This window comes from Mercenaria mercenaria, chromosome 4 (assembly GCF_021730395.1).
Source record: "Mercenaria mercenaria strain notata chromosome 4, MADL_Memer_1, whole genome shotgun sequence".
Lineage (NCBI taxonomy): Eukaryota > Metazoa > Mollusca > Bivalvia > Venerida > Veneridae > Mercenaria > Mercenaria mercenaria.
In genome coordinates, this window is record NC_069364.1 from 54,612,159 (window position 1) to 54,632,673 (window position 20,515).

Genomic DNA, 20,515 nt, shown 5'->3' on the forward strand with positions numbered 1-20,515 from the left:
GTTTACTTTACACAAATCAGTAATAAAAAACTTAATTGCTTAATCCCCTGATTACAATATTTTTAACACAGCAATTGGAGGAATTTAGAGGGTCACCCACGGATCATTTGTTGTGAAATAATTTTAAAATCTAGCCAGCATTTTATGAAAGATCTTAGATATAGCCATACAAGGGAAACATGCCCTGTTCCCTGGCGGCCATGTTAATTTAAGTAACAATATAATCTGAATAAAATGGGTAGAAAGTTATCAAAGAAACATTTGTTTGCCTGTGGTTTCAAAGACGAAGATTTTTCAAAGTTTTTCATATAGCCGTTACGGTAACAAGGCAACATGTCGTGAAGGAAATCGGTAGGAGGTTATCCAAGGGATATGTCAGTGACATTATTTAACAAGTGGGCCATGATGGCCCTTTATTGCTCACATGAGTTTAATTGTTTGTTTGAACACTTAGAAGTTTCTTCTAAATAAACACAAGTAGGTAATGTGTATGTATTCCTTTTTCCCCCGTCGGGGTGGGTGGGGTAAAACAAAAGGAATCATGTGATTTGACAATGTCAAATGTAAAATTGTTTAAGGTTTCCACTACATAATCAGGGCAAAGTCTATTTAAACCTTTTTCCCCCAGGGTGAGTCCATTTTTTTAACACCAGGGAGATAATTTAAAACATCGTGGTAAAGGACTACAATACAATGCTACATAACAAATATCAAGATGGTTTTCAAAGTTTTTCTATATAAAAGTCTATATAAACCATGTGACCACCAGGGCGAGTCCATATTTTATCATAGTAATATAGTTTGAACAATCTAGGCCCTATGGTTTTGAAGATTTTTAAAAATCCTTTCGGTTTCCATGGCAACTAGAGTTCTGTACGGAATTCAATTCTTTGAAAATGTTTTAAAGAAGACTATCCAAGGAACATTCCTGTGAAGTTTCATCAAAATTGGCCTGGTGGTTTAGGAGAAGATGTTGTTTAAAGGAAAATGGTGACGAACGATGGACGGCGGGCGATGGACAATAACTAACCTCTATAGCCTACCCTTGAGCACCTCGTGCTCAGATGAGCTCATAATAAGCTAGCAATTTCAGATAAGAATATATTCAAAATATTCCTTATAGCCATGTAAAAAAAAAACAAATGAACATTGAAGGAATTTGATAGAGGATTTCCAAAGGAGAACTGAGTGAAATTATGTTTAAATCGGTACAGTTGAATTTAAAACATTTTATTTCCGGGAGACCAGGCAAACAAAATTATGTATGGATAATCTAGATTTGAAGGAATCCAAACAATGAATATACTAGAAACAGTCCTGTAAAGTTTTGTTGAAACTGACTTTGGTGTTTAGAAGGGGCTGTTCTTTAGAAAATGTGGACGACGGACGGACTTCTTCAACCTGTTTCATCAGACACAATTTAACACGAAAATGTAGAGCTAACTGTGTAACAAAAAGCTGCGCCGTGTCTTAAAATAGTCTGAACACCTCTTTATAAAACATTATTTTTTTAAATCCTACAAACAATAAAAAGCCCAAATTGGCTAATTTCCATGACCCAGATTATTACAATGATGAAAAATGAGTGGATATGAATAAAATTTTAAACCAAATCTGAATTTCGAGAGTACAATTTAGTAGAATTTATGTTTATTAGCACGTCCTAAGGCCTATTACCTCACAGGTTTCACAGTCGGATAATTCTAAATGATAAATGGTATATCATTCCATCGCAACAAAAGGAGTTTAATTAAGTTAAATTCTAAGTGAAATGATACCTGTTCCGGAGAATATGAAGTTTCAGGGACATATATGCCTCGAAATTTTTAAAACACAGTATCCATATTTTCAAATCTAATGTAAAATCAAATTTTAAAGTCAATTCAACTTACGCAGTAAGACATAAACTAAGCCTGATTTCTTATTACTAGTATTTTAAAGCACCTGCAGCAAAGAACGATCAAATAAAATAAAAGCAGACTGTTTGATAAGTCATATCGTGAGAGACAATAAAATGCGCAATAACCCTCACGCCCCTAGCACTGGCTTAAGCGGAATTATATTTCAGTAAAATTGAACGGACACTTTGATCCTTTAGGATCAGAAAATGTTACAACAAGGAGTGTCCTTCTGATATCAATTTCTTCCTCGTTTAACTTTGAGATATCTTGAGCAGAATGTCTTTTCACAATGTTTCATAAAACGAACATATGTCTTGACAATGTCTAATGAAAAATAACTTTTTATGTAATAATCCTAATCCTATAACTTATCTTTACATTAGAGCTTCCATGGCCAAGTGGTTAGTGTCTTTCATTTAATATCACTTGCAATTCATCGCTGAGGATTCGAAATCTTAATTGGAATATGATTTTTTTTTATGTGAAGAAGCTACTGACAATGTCTACAAAAATACACAAAGGGGCAGCTGGCGTCTTCCTCTATTATCAAATGCTGGAAAATCTACATTTAACCATGTGTGAGCGTGACTAAAATCCAACAAAAACAAACGAACTAACTAAATGTCTATGCATTTGCATTCATTGAAAAATATATGAACACTGTCTATCATGCATTTTCTCGTTCTAACATAATAAATCAAATCAAATAAGTGAATAGAAAAAGTTAAAATTTCACAGGTTGCCACGAACGCCCTCTAGCATAGGCAGCTGGGTTTTGATACTGATTTGTTATTCTCAAAACTACGATCAATGCAGTTATATCATAATAAAGTAAACTTGTCCATTGTGTTAAAATTGTTTCATACGTCGGAAGTATCACCCCTCACACTTAACATACTATCTGTGTCCTCTTTAAGACGTCTAAAAAGTGCGCAATCTAGAAAATGAAAACAAACAAAATAAGAACATCAAGGTACTGTAATTCTTCAGAGCACTGCCCGTTTGAAACCGCAACAAATGCAGCATGATACACATAATACAGTCAAAGCCTGTCTGTAAAGACCACCCTTGGAAGAGCCAAAATGTGGTCTTTGTTGGTAGGTGGTCTTTATTCACAGGTTAAAATACACTGTAAATGTTAAAATGGGAAACAAAACATGTAGTCTTTAGCGCCAGGTGGTCTCTTGTCAGAGGTGGTCTTTAACACAGGTTTGACAGTATTTAGAAAACATTTTGGCAGAGGTAAGTACAGTACAGTTGACATCTCTTCGAGAAAAATTAGTCATCATTTTATCCGAAATCCTTTCTTTACATGCCGAAAATATTTGCTAGGATACTCATCATGAAGGAAAGCTGTAAAATATTCGATGCATTTTAAGAAACTTTATCTAAAATTAGACGATGAAAAGTGTAATGATTTATACAAAGTATCATCTTCCATGAGTGAATAAAACCTTTTACCTACCATTGCATTTTCTACTTAGTATCCAATAAATTACAAACGCCGAAACTGCCACGGCTACCACTCCGGCAACGACGCTGAGTATGATTATTAAGTTGCCTTTAGATCTATCTGAACTTATATCGTCGCCTGAAAGACATTCAGTTATTAAAGTCACTTTCTCACATACCATTCTTACAGCAACACTATATCTGCTATTATTATTCAACTTTACAATATTATACACTGTATTAGATCGAACATCATATGAAACAGACATAGCTAACACAAAACATAACTGAGCCAGTATGAGAAAAACAGGGCCAATACGGAATTCAAGCATTTTGATTGGTTCAAAAGAGAGGGCCAATACGGAGCAGTCACTTCCGTTAGACTTTTAAATGACGCCATTTTGTTTTACACCAGAGTTATAGATTACAATATTTTTCACATTTTGACAAAAAATCATCCAACATGTTCATGTAATAACCAAGTATGACTGAGCGGGATGTACGTCTTCAAAGATTACGACGATACATTCGCTTATTCGGTATTGTGTAAAAAGCAAGTGTTTCCTGTCAGAAATTCTGGTTGTTGTCAAGGAACATGGAAACTATTAATTAAAAGGATAAGACTTATCTTTAACAGACATTTTGATAGTGTGGACTATTTGTGCAATAAAAAATAGCGATTTAAACGCTGGAAAGAGGATGAATAAATTCGCGTGTCAGAACTGCAAACAATTTCGGATAAGAATTAAACTAAGCATGGGAGTGTATGGTATGTGCTTGGTTGGTTGTCATGCCGTGAATTCCCAGTTCAATATTACCACTTTATATTTTCGCAGTAGCGAACTGTGACAAGTCTATATCTGCATGTAGTTCTCGTGTGGCTATCGGTGTGTAACATTATCGTGTTCGCATTAACCGCTAGTTATAGGCTATAGCATTTATTTTTATCCATCGGTATTCAAGAAATTAGAAGTGTTAAAGACCCACCAATACCTAGTGGTCTACTTTTTCCTCTCACATGAATTTGGTGCAAATAATCGCGCATACTAATTACTACATTAATTGAATAATATATTTAGACATTAAATACATTGTCTTAGCCCTATATCTGTTACTGTCATATTGTAACTAGATACTTGTTATTTCTCATTTCTTCATACAAAAGATGTATAATTACCATCATGGAAATACAAAAGATTACAGTTATTTTGTGGTGTGTCTTAAAGGTAACTTAACAATAGCCATTACTGACCTTGACATTTTATAGGGCAAAGATAAGTATATACGCAAAATATGCCAGAATAGTTTAGGTATGACTCATTTTGCGACTAAATTAAACAAGTTCTCCGAAGGTAACCTTGACCTTGGAGCTAGGGTCTTGTTTTGAGCATTTCACACCAGCTCATCATAGGGCAGAATTGTGACAAGTAATTTCTGGTGAATGGCAGAGTTATTGACCGCACAAGAAAGATACAATGTTAAGTCTAAGTGTGACTTTGACCTTGAAGATGTCTTGGGCTTGTGTCTGACACGTCATTTCAATATAGGGAACGTTTATGCCATGTAATTTTAAATCTCCTAATTGATGAAAGATTTATGGAACGGACAAGAAACAAACCATGTAAACTGTCAACCTGTAAATGTGACCTTGACATTAGAGCTACTGGTATGTATGTTATGCATGACACGTTTTCTCGTCATGGGGGATATTTATGCCAAGTAATTTCGAAATTCTTTGATGAATGACAGAGTTACGAACCGGACATGAAACAAATCCGATTAAACTTTGACTAGACTTCTAAGTGTAAACTTGACCTTGGAGCTAGGGGTCTGGGTCTTAAGCGTAACACATTGCCACATTATGGTAAACATTTATGCCAAGTTGGTTCAAAATCCCTTCATGGATAACAGAGTTATATACCGGACACGAAAAAGATCCTATTAACCTATGACTTCTAAGTATGACCTTGACCTTGGAGCAAGGGATCTGGGTCTTGCGCATGACACAAAGTCTGATTATGGTTACCATTTATGCTAAGGTATTTTAAAATCCCTTAATCGATGGCAGAAATATGGACCGGACACAAAAACAGATCCTGTTAACATCTGAATTATAAGTCTGACCTTGACCTTGGAGCTAGGGATCTGGGTCTTGCCCAAGACAAATCGTCTCATTAAGATAAACATTTATGCTAAGTAATTTCAAAACCTCTTGATGAATGGCAAAGTTACGAACCGGACACGAAACAGACCCTATTAACGTTTGACTTTAAAGTGCGACCTTGACCTTGTAGCTAGGGATCTGAGTATTTCAAATGAAACGTCGTCTCATTAAGGTTAATGTTTATGCCAAACTATTTCAAAATCCCTTCATGGATGGCAGAGTTACAGCCCGGACAAGAATTTACAAAATTACGGTCGGACGGACGGACAAGGCGATTTTAATATGTCCACTTCCGAGGCATAAGAATCAAAGAACATACTGTAGTGTAAATAAAAAGTTATTTGCTGAAACATCGTTAAAAGATGTAAGGATGTTATTGACAAATAAAACCTAAAATTATCAACTACTTACGTAAAATTCTTGAAATAGATATATACTTATTAACTTAATAATAACATAATATATTAACAAATCTGAAAAGCAGATCCCTCGGAAGCACTGATGACAAGGCTAATAGTGAATATTGCAGACTCAATTTGATTGTGACTGTATTAGCTGTACAGAAGTTGGTTTATTTTGTGCACTAGTCAGCAGCGTACATGTACATGCATCTAGATAATTTGCAACCTTGCTTTGCACGGAATGTCACGGATCAGAGGGATAGACTGGCTATATTCATCACTACAACCCGGCAAACTGTATGAAATTTAAAGTGGTAGTATATTCATGGTATGATTATCTTGATTAACACATATGTACACAACTTTGTGTCTCGTTGCCTGCAGCCTAAAAGGAAATGACTTTTAAAGCCGTTTAATTGCAGTTCAAATGATAAGATAGCTCACTGACGAAAATAATTAGGAATTCAAAAAATTCTAGATCTAGTTACTCTTGATCACATCAAAAATATCTCTCAAAATTATTCTCAAGTACCTATATGCAACTCATTCTGTTTTGTTGGCTAGAATGATTGATTTCTAAAATAAGTAGAAAAAACTTGTCAAGATTTCTCACCTGAACGCGCATAGCTGCCATAAGGTAACTCACAGAGTTCTTATGGTGTTACCGCCAACAGTCGGAAGTTGAACAATAATATTATCATTAATCAAGCGATTTCATATTGGCCTTGTTATTTGTCATCGGGTAGTCATAATGGTATACATAATACTAGCGTGTCATTCATATAAGTAATGTAATTTCCTACTCCTTGATTAACATAGTCCTCAACAAAATTTGCCCTTTACTCACATAGTCCTCAACAAGTTATGTCTTTGATTCACACAGTCCTTAAAAGTTTTGTCCTTGATTTACACAGTCAGTAACAAAATTTGTCCTTGATTTGCATAGTCAGTAAAAGATCTCCTTGAATCACACAATCCGTAACAAGATTTATTCATTAACACACTCTGTCCTTGATTCACATGGAACGTTACAAGTTTTATCTTCGATTTACATAATCAATAACAAGATTTGCCATTGATTTAGATTTGTCAATAACCTTTAGCCTGCTTGCGGCAAGTGGTTCTGCCTTTTCGACCAGTGCAGACAAAGATGAACCTGCACAGATGTGGTCTGCATGTTCGCTATTCAGTCAGTAAATTTTCAGTGAACGCACCTGCGGATAATAAATGGTGCTGCCTAAATTGAATGACAGGTTAGTCTATTTTAGAAATTTAGCATGGTAAAGGTTAGCAAAATATTTGTGCTTGATTCACATAGTAGGTAACAAGATAAATCATTTATTTACTTAGCCCGTAACAGGATTTGTCGCTGATTAACATAGCTATTAACTAACAAGATTAAATCTTGATTCACATAGTCCTTAACAAGATGTCTTTGATTCTTATAGCATGTAACAAGATTTATCCTTGATACACATTGTCCGTTACAAGATTTGTCATTAATGCTCATAGTCCGTCACAAGATTTGACCTTGATTCACATTGTCAGTAACAAGATCTGTCTTTGATTCACATTGTCCTTGATTTATATAGTACCAATAAGATTTGTCCTTGATTCACTGTTCTGAAACAAGATGTGTACTTGATTCACATAGTCAAAACAAGATTTGTCCTTGGTTTTGTCTTTAAATATGTGCCAATACCATTGAGATATCATTACGATTCTAAAGAACTCCGAGTTAATTCCGTATGTAATGGAGACATTCCTATAAACTCTTACAGATTTAGCGAAATCTATGATTGATTTTTAAAAATTGATTGTCCTCCAGTTGGTCCAGTAACACTTCTTCTTAAAGTTTGTCAACGGGTTTACGTTACAAAGCAATAACATAACTCCTGTAAATCCTGTTTGTCTGATTTTCAACAGTTCTTATTGCAGCCTAAATAAATTGTGTAAAATGATTCATTACCGAACAAAATACAAACGTATAACAGCAGACTGTCATATAATGAGAAAAGCGACAGCCATTATGCCCCTAGCATCGGCTTACAACAGAACTCTATTTACAAATACAATGAACACACTGGCCATAGCTTTCGCAGAAGCGGTGGTTCCAACGCCGCAGCGGTGGAGGATTCGTCGCAGAAGCGGTGGAGAAATATGGCCGACTGACTACATTTTTATTGTCATCGGTAAGTTTTCTAATGAGTTTTTTCACGTTTGACTGAAAACAATCAGTGAGACAGGAGCCAACATATGTACTCTTCTAACCACAAACACTTGCTCAGTGCAGTTCTTTGTCATTAATGTAAACACTTCTGTACAGTTTGACGAGGGACTGCCGTTTTTGTAGAATTCTCATCAAAATGGTAAAATCTTGTATAAAGCCATCCCTGAGCACATTTGCACTAAATAGTAAGTACGGCACTGTCAAGTTTTCATTACAGACATATGAAATAATCGACCAAAAATGATTCCAACGCAGTGTGCGGGGGTACAATTGCAACGCATTACGGTGTTTCTTGTTCATTATGGACTTTTAACTTAAGTAAACAGCAATTTCCCGGGATTTTGATTGGGGTAGGTCCATATATGAAATCGCCTTGACATTAGCAATAGAAACTGAATGTTTAATAATAATATACTATTGATTTGCACTTCCGTTCTGTGGAATACATACACGAAAAGTTTTATTTGGAACCATAATTATGTTATTAAATCTACTGCCAAATGATAACGCCATGTTCTTTTTCGTACCAAATACACCTCAGTTATGATTATTCATATGAACGCATGAAGGTTTTCTTCATCTTCCATTTCCCTTATTAAATACAAAATATCAACCGACAATATCGATTGTTAACATCATATATCGGACCAACTTATCTAATGTACAAATTGACAGGGTTTCCGCTGGCCCTAATTTGTTTTGGCCACAAAATATCGAAGTCGATGACTCATTGGGGTGGAGGCGGGGGAGTATTCTCCAACACACTGCACATGCTGCAACCATTTGTCATTTTTATAGTATTTTTCATCATTTTTTAACATCTTCAGTTGTTATAATAAGAATAACTGAAATGAGTTGTTTCTCTGTCGTCCTCTTGGAACTAGAACAAAGAGTTAAAGGTCTCTTATGTTTGGTTGGCGTTGTGACAGTTTTCAGAGGAGAATGAAGTTTTTGTCTTTTATTTGTTGTATCATTTCTTTCTGCTTGTCTGTTTTAGTTGTTTGTACTCTGTTTCTCTGTTTATCTTTCAATGTTAAACTTAGCCTTGGAATCATCAAGATAAAAATTACTGAAGATAAGGCCATGCATGTGGCATCTAAGGTGTAAACAATTAAGTTTTTCCTTTGATTTGACCTGGTGACCTAATTTTGACCCCACATGACCCAGTTTCGACCTTAACCTAGAGATTATTAAGATAAACATTCCATGTAAGTTTGTATCAGATCAAAGCATAGTAGCTGAAAGGGCCAGAATAGAAAAATTGCACCTTTCAGAGATAGTAACTCTTGAACATATGATGGAATCTAGCTGGTTTTCAAAAGGAACCGAGATCTTATTGTGGCTAAATTTGTGTGTAAGTGTGATTGAAGTCGAAAGTAAAATGTCACTTCTACCGTGTTCTTAAAGTAAACAGGTTGGCTCTTTCGGGGATTAAAATCTATTGCAAAATGCGGTCTCTATCGTGTTCACCAGATATTGTGGACGAACGACGGACGGACAGACAACGGACGGACGTCAGACGAAGGGCGATCACATAATCCTGTCACTACGTAAAAAAATGTAAACTTTTTCCTTGACACTTTGAGATCCTGTAGTAAGCGTCTGAAAATTAAAGGATATTATAGAAGAAGAGGTAAATCAGCCTACTTGTAAAAAGTCTTATGTGTGTGTGTGTATGTGTGTGGTCGGGTTTAACTTCTTTTTCAACAATTTTTCGGTCATATAAACGACGGTGTCTACTTGTAGCAGTGAGCACAATGCCCAGCTTTATAGTGCTGCTTCACTGGAATATCACGCCGTAGACACGTGGCATGATATCTCACCCAGTCACATTATACTGACACCGGGCTGACCAGTCCGGGCTATCCCCTTAATGCTGAGCGCCAAGCGAGGAAGCTGCTAGTACCATTTTTTACGTCTTTAACTCCTGTAACGCAGCTGCTCAATGGCATTTTGTAATGGCATGCTACGTACTAGTCATTGTATTGTACTTTAGTCAAGTTGGTATATCATACGATGCAGAAGTCGCATGTGGTCAGCATTTAATCAAACAATCAATATTGTCACTTGATATTTTGTATTTACGGATGTGCAAATCAATATTATATTTATTCTAAACTTTCAGTTTCTGTTGCTGTCTAATGTCAAAGTGATTTCATGGCCCTATCCAATCAATATCCCTGGAAAAGTGCTGTATACATAAGTTAAAAGTCCTTAACGAACATTAAAGAAACAAGATATACCGTAATGCGTTGCAATTGTACCCACCGCACACTGCGTTGGAATCATTTTTGGTCGATATTTTTGTATGCCTGCAATGAAAATTAACCGACTACGGAGAAATAGTTATAGCTTGACAGTGTCATACTTAAGTTCTGATGCAAACGTTCTCAGAGGTCGGTTTGTACAAGATTTTACCATTTTGGATGGAAATTCTACAAAAATGGCAGTCCCTTGTCAAACTGTACAGAAGTGTTTACATTAATTACAAAGAATTGCACTGAACCGGTGTTTGTGGCTAGAAGAGTACACATGTGGGCTCTTGTCTCACTGGTTGTTTTCAGTCAAACGTGAAAAATGCATTAGAAAACTTACCGATGGCAGCATGAATGTAGTCACTCGGCCAAATGTCTCCACCGCATCTGCGACAAACATCCACCGCCGCTGCGTTGGAACCACGGCTGCTGCGAAAGCTATGGCCAGTGTGGTGAATGGACACCGACATCTTTAAGACGCAGAGTTAGCAACGTTGACTGACTGGGTCCCAGTATAAGATATCTTCAAAATATAAATATTTTCTTCTGGAAACCTAAACAATAATGTCTAATTATACATGCAACACAAGTAAAGTAGAAACTGAAATAGCACCTGCGACGGATTTAGATTAGGAACACAATCAATATGGAACTTTATGCTTGGCATGCATTCTATTCAGTTATAATGATGGCCGGCAACACATCCACATTTATTACGCAAACTTTCGGTATTTCTCTCTATCTGTTGCATAGAGATAACCAAACGAACTATCTATGAACGAAATACTAGTAATACATTTAATAAAAGGATCGGTAATAAAACTTTGAAAACAATAACTGTCGAAAGGTTGCAAAAAAGCTTATTAGTAATATGTTTATAGAGGAATTCTATTGAATTCAAAATGATGACACGAAGTGCAATGAAGTCAGTATACTGTCAGACCTTTGCACATCCCTCTGAAACAACTCTTAGCTTCTTCTCTTGCTCCAATACACAATTTCCCGCCATTAGAAGGACGCGGATTGTCACATGATCGTGCTCTGTCTTGCAATCCTGTATCACATGTCACTGAACAATCTGACCATGCGCTCCAAACACTGAAATCGCCGTCAACTGAAATACACAAACGAAAATCTATTGTTACGACTATCAGTTTTATTTTCATCGCAGGAGACTAAATATTTTTCACATAGCAAGTGAAGAAAGAAAGGCAAAATGTATTAAAAGAAACTCATTTACACAAGTTTTTCAAGCACTATCACATGCCGACGAAAGAGATAAAGGAGCATTTACTGTTTTGTTGAATTAAATGTGATTGATGATTTGACCTGAATCATTTTTTCTGTTTAAATATTGTATAAATGCCTGCCCTGTTGGCGTATAACAACATATACCTTTTTTATTATGTGTTGCCGTCTTTAAATAAATTGCAATAATAATAGTTTAATATCAAGTGCATCCGTTCATATCATGAAATATAAGGAAATACTTGAATATGAAAATTAACACTGAATTTCCGGGAGAATCAGTATCTCTACTATAAATAGTAACCATGTACATACCAGGACATAAACTAGTGTTACAGAGTCGAGATTCTGTAAATGTTCCTTCGAGGCGACAAGTCTTGTTTGTATTTACAGACTTCAAACACACAATTTCTCGAGACTGTACACCTCCGCCACAGCTCCTTGAGCATACCGACCATGATGTCCATGAATCAAACGCACTGTTGTCTGCAAAATAATTTGACCAGATAAAGTAGTCATATGATGCATCTCATCAGGAAGCATAAAGCAGTTAGAATAAGATGAGTACTTTCGTAATTACACTCTGTTCTGTCCTACCAATAAACCGTTTGTGTCTAAATCAACCTGATTTTTGAAGGTCATTTATGAACGTTTATATACTGTCAAAATTTTCCCAAGTTAGCATGAAAAATATATGGTTTTAATTGCTTAGGCCTAAAAATGTCTATCATGGATACCTGTACAAATTTGTAATAAGCATTGTCTGGTCTCCCCCTTATGTCCGCTACATCCATGCTCTTCATTGTTCATCTTGTTTTTGCATGATCTCTCTCGAAATTGGTTTCCCACATCGCATGTAGCAGAACATTTTGACCATTCACTCCAGTTGTTAAAGCCAATGTTATATTCTAATGTAAGTATATGTGTAAAAACCAAGGCTGGCATTATTGAAAGTGATATGTGATATTTGATACGCAGTAGGCAGAAAAAAAATCAGTTTTTTGACAGTTTTGTGTCGGGCTTAAGAACATTAGACTTGGGAACATTTGATAAAGAAACGCATGAGTAGAAACAAGTTCTGTTGGGAATTTTTAGTTACACTGAGGCCTTTGTGAATACAATATCAAAAAATAATTTTCCGTAATTCTATCAGAAGTGTTCAACGAACGCACAAAAAACATTTATTCTAACGGCAAAACTATTCATTTTCTGATATAAACAAGTATAAATGTTGTTAATAGATGCTACTTACTTGTTCTTCTAAAGGTATAACCTAGCGCAAAGCCATAACTACGAGAGGTGGGACTAGTACACTGACCCCCGTCTGTTCCGTATGCTATAGCGCCAAAACGGACCTGAGGATCGGCATGATGCATGACATGGTAGCCGATAGAAATACTTTTTATAAGTACAGTGTAGTCCTCTAAACTAGCACTAACATTAAACGAGTAATCAAATGTAACCAAGGATCCATCAATCAACAATTCAGAGGTTTTAGATGAAGGAACTATTGCGACTACAAAATGTTCCGAGCTAGAATTGAGATCTGGAATTACAAAACTATATTTATTTAAAAAGTTTTTAATCCCAGGAATTAAAATCATAAATGGAAACGTTTCGGGGCCATATTCGGTCTTGTTGCACATATTCGTTCCATGCTGTATAATACTGATTGGAGCATTCGAAATTACTACCAAAGTTTCTGTTGAATGTACGTACTTTATGTTTGAGACCGTGTTAAGGTCATAACAGGCATTATTATTTATGGTTTTGAAGCAGACAGTTTGGTTTTCCATTGACAAAATTCGTATCATGTATCTTGTGTTTGGTGGTAGTGGGGGTATAATATATTCATTTGTCCATGCATCATATGGCAACACTTGTTTTACTAGTATGCTTGAGTGGGATTCACCTTCGTCCCTCGAAGTTCCGGTAATAACAGACACGGGTTCGTTTGCCAATATAACTGTACTCGATCTCTCCTCTTCATAACCGATAGTTGTAAACGTGTCTAATATTTTAGGTAATATAACTGTCTCTGACTTATTCAAAAAGTGAGCTACAGCCACACTCGTATTCTCATAAACTGCAGCAATAACTACGCCAAAGAAACGTTGCTTATATGCAGGTACTACATATAATTTTCCCATAAAAGTGACCGGTAATGCAAGGAAGGCTCCGTATCTACTGACATATCCTTTATCCGAAACATAAATACTAACTGGTACACTTGTAACGATATGTAATCCATTCTTTTGTCGTACACCAGGGTAAATATTAGTATCAACGTTAACGGTTGTATTTCCTATGGCTATGTAACCTATCTTAGTTATACCTGAACCTGGCACAGATATGTTAAAAGTTCCCTGTTGTTCCGAAGCTATATGCAAAACGCGTTCATAGTCTGTCATTCCAAGTATAAACTCCGTTCCATAGTGACCTTAATATACAAGTAAACAGATTTGTCATTGTTCAAAATCAATATGTAATTTAATATATATACAAAGCGTATAGTAATTGTTCTCCTTTTTATAACATATTTCTTTTTAATGGTTTTAGAGCCTCATCAATACAGTTGTAGGGTCATGTGGTGACTTTTGATGACGGAAGAAGAAACCGAGTGCCCCTCCGTGCATTCTATCAAGCATGGACGGGCACCTGAATAGAACCATTGACCTTCCGTAAACCAGTTGGATAGCTTCATCACATGAAGAAATCTACACATTTAGCAAGGTTTCGAACTCACATCGGTGAGAGGCAGTGATTTGGAGTCAGCGACCTCTACATCTCAGCCCTTAAATTTAGGCTCCCATTAGACATTTCATTCTAGATTGTAAGACACCGGTACTGTCAAACTGTGAAAACTGTTCTAGCTCAAGTGATATTTGTGTTTATACGAATTCAATTTGGTAATGGTAAATGTAAATATATTGAGAAATATCAGCTGACAGAATATTCTAATTAGTAAGTTATTAAAGTTGTAATCTGTAATCAATCAGACGGATTGAACTTGACACAACATTTTGAAAACGTACTTATTTCCTCATATGCCCCTGACTCTTGTAAAATCTGTTCACTCGCAGCAACCTTTTCTTTCAGGAACTGAAAATATTTATAACACCATATCACCTTACTGTTGAGGAAGGATGATACACCCAAGCACTTCTAAGCGATAAAGGTGCGCGGACATTCTCGACTGAAAACGAACATAAATTTCTTACAGGTAGTTGAGTATGACCTTTTGTATGTAATGCCAGCGTATTTACTGATAAAATAACACTTAGAAAATGCTTCACACGATAACCCGAAAAAAAGATTTGCTTTAGGAGGCAGTAAACAGTTTTGAGCTGTTAGTGTCGAATTGGCCGGGGTGAAATTTACAAATAAGAGGCAATTTACGGAATGAAGTGCATATTTGAACTTCTAAATAATAATAATTGCTAGAATTGAAGTTTCAGCGGCTAGAATTGAGTTTCACTTATTTAAAGAAAATCAGTTGAGTAGCCTTGATCTTGATAGTATGACGTAATGACTTGCAGGAGCGTATACATGCTTCATCTGAGCTAGCTTAAAGTGGGGTTGTCATTTTAGCAGGTGCCTCAGGAAAACTGGAACAGTGAAAAAACGGTACGGATGACACATATATTTCAGCTTATTTTCAGATTTTACAGTGTTACTGGAGTATGGAACAGTGTAGCAATTGGGGCTATCATTTTCAGGGAATTTTCTGCAGCGATTTAAAAATTGGCAAATTTAGCTTTTTTTCGTCATCAGTTTCCGCGACCGGGAGAGCACAAAATTCAGGTCTTGTAAACAGAAAACTAGATATTAGAGATGTATTGTAGATGGTTTGTAACGATAGACATACAGTGATGTTAATGTTGCAATATCTTTATTTCATGTGTGTGGTTACAGACTTTTGTGTGAGGTTTTGAAAGTTAGGTAGGCGACTCTAGGCCGAGAAGCTCAGAAAACTGTTTACTGCCTCCTTAGCAACTGATAAGGCAAGCACACCTATAAGCAGACTGTATTGACAGACAACAGCAGATATTTAGCATTGGTTGTAATCTGAAGATGATATTTGATTTTTCAAAAACATTTGTACATAATGAAAAGAATAACGGATTATATCATATTTGCATATGAAATTAACGTCTGTTCCCATTTTTCATAGCGTTGCTCAACATGGCCTTTGCATTATTTTTATCAGTTATTTTTCATTATCTATTCTGATAAAATTAGCATTTTATCAAGACAGGTAAGTCATATACATTGTAAACGTTTTGATAATTACGAAGTATAGTTTTTGAACTCATTTATCATATTGCCCAGGTTCATCAGTTTCTAACGTTTGCATTTGTGTTTAATTTCAGTTTTATACAAACAGTAGATTGAGTGATATTTCAAGGGGGGACATTCTTTTTCATTTTAAATTCACTTCAAACATCCTAATAAATGTCGTCCAGAAAATTAAAAGTGATTTTCGTTTTATACTAGATATAAATAAAACATGTTTTTATGGGATCTTTAATGTTTACATACAATCTACTGGGTTAGTCACTAATATTTGTCGGCTAATATTTGACAAAAAAAAATTAATATAATTATATTTTGATACCGTAAAATGTCAACTATTAAATTATGCTTTTAGATATTCGGGACTGTTTGCAATGAGGGAGGAAAATGGATGATATAATGTTCATCATGGATGATATAATGTTCATCCGGAGACATCAAATTCTGACACGAACGATTAAATCGGCGACTATAATAACTTATAATACCGCGAAGTATGTAAAAATTCGTTATGCCAAACACAACTGGAGTGCGGGAGGGGTTGGAATGGTGTGAAGTGCAGTGAGGGAATGATTAAACAAGGTACATACAAATATATATACGACGCAGGCCTCCGTAAATCTGGGCAAATTCCTATGTTTTCTGGTACCATTAGTCTGCCCACATTTACGGTTGTATTTCTAAAGCATCTGCCCACTTTTACGGATTGAATCTCTAGATCAAAGATATATCTGCCCACTTCTACGGTATAATATGGATATATTTAATAAACAATCACAGTGCTTACGAAGAAAAAGAAAAGACATATCCAATAGCTTCCACAACTCTTTACACGTCTTAACATTGACACTTTACTATCCATTTACTTTATTCAAGAACGCAGGTTTTTAGCAGAGCTTTAAAATGTAAGATATTTGTTATTAGATATCGCAAGTAACTTATCAAAAATGTAACATGATTAACATTTCATCGTCACATATGTAGATAAAGCAAGATAAAGTTCCAATGTTCGTATTATATAATAAATGGAAAACCACAGGTCGCGCAACACGATATATATGAAAAATAAGCCCCACGGTCAGAGCTTGCAATACCTGAATGAAATATACTCTGTAAATTGCACAGTAAAAAATACATTTTATAATCAAACTATCTTTCACATGTGAGCCAAATCATTTGCATACGCCACTGTAGTGACAATATTGTATTTTCACCATAGTTTGAAGATATCTTAACGAACATCGCAGCATGACTAGCTTAAGATTTTCGATAAAATGTCTGTATAAAGGTAAATCGGCAAATTACATCATCATTTTCCATTTAATAAATTTAATTACAAATATACAAATGTAGCTTACAAAAAAATGCTAATTAAATTATATTTGTTTGGCCTGTTACAGTGTTCTATAACTGGACTCAGTTATTAACTTTCATTTCAATTATAGACGTACACAACTTCCAGTTAAACATAAATACCATTTAGATTATCACCTGTGTTGGCTAAGAGATCAGCAATCGCAAAAAGACAACCAATTATCAACATTGTTCTGGTCGTAGACCAACATTCATTGTAGACCCGTTTCTGCAATCGTAGATCGACATACAATGTAGACCAAGGTCTACAATCGCATATCAACATTCGAAAAACGTCCAGGTCATAGATTGACATTCGAAAATGTTTATGTCGAAATTCTTTACGTCTGCAATTATAAATCAACATCAATGTAGACACGGGTATGTAATCGCCGATCAACATTAAATAAAATCTAGATCCTAGATCAACATTCAAAAGGTCAAGGTCGTAGATTGACATTCAAATGCCAAAGTCGTTCAGGTCGTAGATCAACTTTCAGTGTCACAGGTCTGCAATCTCAGATCAGCATTCCAAAATGTCTAGGTCGTAGATCAACATTCAAAACAGTTCAGGTTGGAGATAAACATTGAATAGTATTCAAGTTTCAAAAGACGTTTAAACAACCTGTAAGCATTTTATTTTCACGAAAACATTGCCGTTTTTCACGAAAGTTTGGTTCATTTTCGCGAAACTTATCTGGTTTTCTTATGCAGAAATGGGCTCTAACGCAAATTGTCCCCACTTAATATTTTCAGGGGGGGGGGGTTCGTGAAAAGTATCAATGTTTCCCCGAAAAATTTTTTGTTTTTCCTTGAAAACTCGATACATTTTCGCGAAACTTATCTGGTTATCATATGCAGAAATATGCAACAATACTATACTGAACAGCAGAAGAAACTATCCAGATGTATAACTGGTATATTTTGAAATAAAAAAATAATTTTTCAAATTTGAATTGTTTCCTCATACCAACATTACACTTGAAGATCTCCACGTGATAAATTTTTAAAAATAAATCAACCGTGAAGTCAGTAGCAAGAAATTTCATCTAACATACTGACAGAGTTAACATCGCCAATGAGAATGCAACCAAGAAGAATAATAGCAGACTCGGTTTGATTGAATCTGTTCATGAGATATAATAAACAATAATACATGTTCGGACGGTCAAACCATTGCTTAATTTTAAACATCACACGTCAAGGACAAAGATAAAACAGGAAAAGCCATGTTTTAGAATGTAGTACTTTCCGAAACCCAGATGTAGCGTCAAGTTATTTACTGTGTTGATTAGACGACGTAGCAGTCCTGTTTTGATAGGAGAAAGACGACGCCATTTTGTATGCTTACTTTGCACCTGTTTGACAATACCAGTTAAATACAAATAACTCCCAATCTCTTATTCTCAATAACACTTTGCATAGTGATCTTGAAATAATAAGTCGCCGACCAGAAGTCGGCAAAAGCTCTTTGATTTTATGCTATGGTGATATAATCTCTAAATAAGGGATATTATATCTGGTTCGGAGAGCACTTTACGTATAATTATTCTATACGAGTCAACAAGAATTAAACTTTTATGTGAAAAACACATAATTAAAAGCAATTCCACAGTAATACAATTGTCTGTTACAAATCTTTAATAGATTGGCTATGCATGTATGTTCCATGTATAATGATTGTTTTATGTATGTAAACATGTATAGAACGGACAATAAACTTTGAAAACCTCCTATAAAGTTTTGGTTTCAAGACTTGAACTACTGTTTCATCCACCTTTTCGTAATAATTGATTAACATTAAACACACTAATACTGACATAAAACTGTACTTTATATCAAAAATCAAAATGGATCTTAGAAAACAGTTATTTCCAAAGATCAGTTCTGGGAAAAAACTGATTTAAGATGAAAGTCTGAGAATTACAAGCACTAGAGCTACTCATATTGATAAAAAATTAATATTATTGTTGATTGAAAAGATTTATGATTTATGAAATTACTTCCTCCTTCCTCTTTGAAAACAGGGGTAAATTCAATTGAAAGACAGTTAAGATGCACATATTACTGTATATTAAAATATATAACATAATACTTTCTCAAATGACTTGTTACCATTCTCACAATTTGACATGATTTTCCTTGCAATACCATTCATGTAGTTGGCCACTGAAGATTTTTCGCTATGTATTCTTTTTATTTTTGAGTCAGACAATAATGGAGAACCTGTTTAAACCTCTTGCTATCAAAGTTTTATCATTCAGTCAAAATTGGGTTACGAAATAAATAATGTAACTTTTTATTAAAAAGTGTCTTCGTTATATGAATATTATGTTTGAAAGTGCTACTTCAGTTATTGATGTTTTTTATTTATTTCATTTTATTATGCTTTTTTATGTTGGATAAAATGTACTGTGTCCGAGACGTTTTTTTACTGGTCTCCAGAAATTTGAAATTTGGAAATATCTTTAATCACTTAATATTTTCTTTCTAACATAAGGATGCAACAACGAAAGGAGTCTAAATTGCAATGTTGAAAACTTTGGTGTCCAATACGACATATATTCTGTAAAAAAATTCTTTTAAAGCAAACTAACTAAAAAGTTCTGATTAAAACGTTTCGGTTCCTTAAATGACCTGAATGAGTATATTATCGTTAACATTCGTTACTATAATTAAATAATTGGTGCTTAATAGAGTAATACAGCGGTAACGTACCAATACGGCATTCTTATTGCCGTATTGGTACTGTAAAATCGAATGAAACATTGCAATGCTACAAAAACATTGATTATTTACACGAGAACCCACTTATAAAGTATTTTATTTATATGTAGAGGATATTACATGAGTGTCTTTTCATATTGAATTTAATAAACGAGTTGAATAAAATAATAAAATGCGAGGCTCTGCCGAGCATTTTATCAATTTTATTCAACGAGTTTAATAAACTCAATGTGTAAAATCACAAATGTAATATTCTTTTTATCACATGTTAGCCTTTTTTGTCGAAACATCAAAAATTCAACTTTCTTTTACTATATAAACAAGACAATTTGACCGGCGTCGCCTATACTATAAATGACGTCGACGTCAAAGCTTTATTACACTAGTGTATTATCATTTTTATTTAATGGCTTCATTACACTCCCGCGACGTCAAACATGTGATAAAGGTTCTTTTGTAATCATTTACTGATATTACCTGCTAGCTAT

At 34.9% G+C, this 20,515-nt stretch overlaps 1 protein-coding gene across 1 annotated transcript; it reads right to left on the reverse strand.

Annotated features, from left to right (window-relative positions):
* Window positions 1-53: 53 nt before the first annotated feature.
* Window positions 54-16,909, reverse strand: LOC123551765 (uncharacterized). The gene is made up of 8 exons (XM_045340929.2): window positions 16,735-16,909; window positions 14,687-14,753; window positions 12,904-14,091; window positions 12,389-12,559; window positions 11,967-12,137; window positions 11,347-11,517; window positions 3,367-3,492; window positions 54-2,838 (listed from the first exon to the last, which is right to left on the reverse strand). Exons 1-8 carry the CDS (start codon window positions 16,807-16,809, stop codon window positions 2,762-2,764), a joined length of 2,046 nt encoding a protein of 681 aa, XP_045196864.2. The 5' UTR covers window positions 16,810-16,909; the 3' UTR covers window positions 54-2,761.
* Between the last annotated feature and the right edge of the window lie 3,606 nt (window positions 16,910-20,515).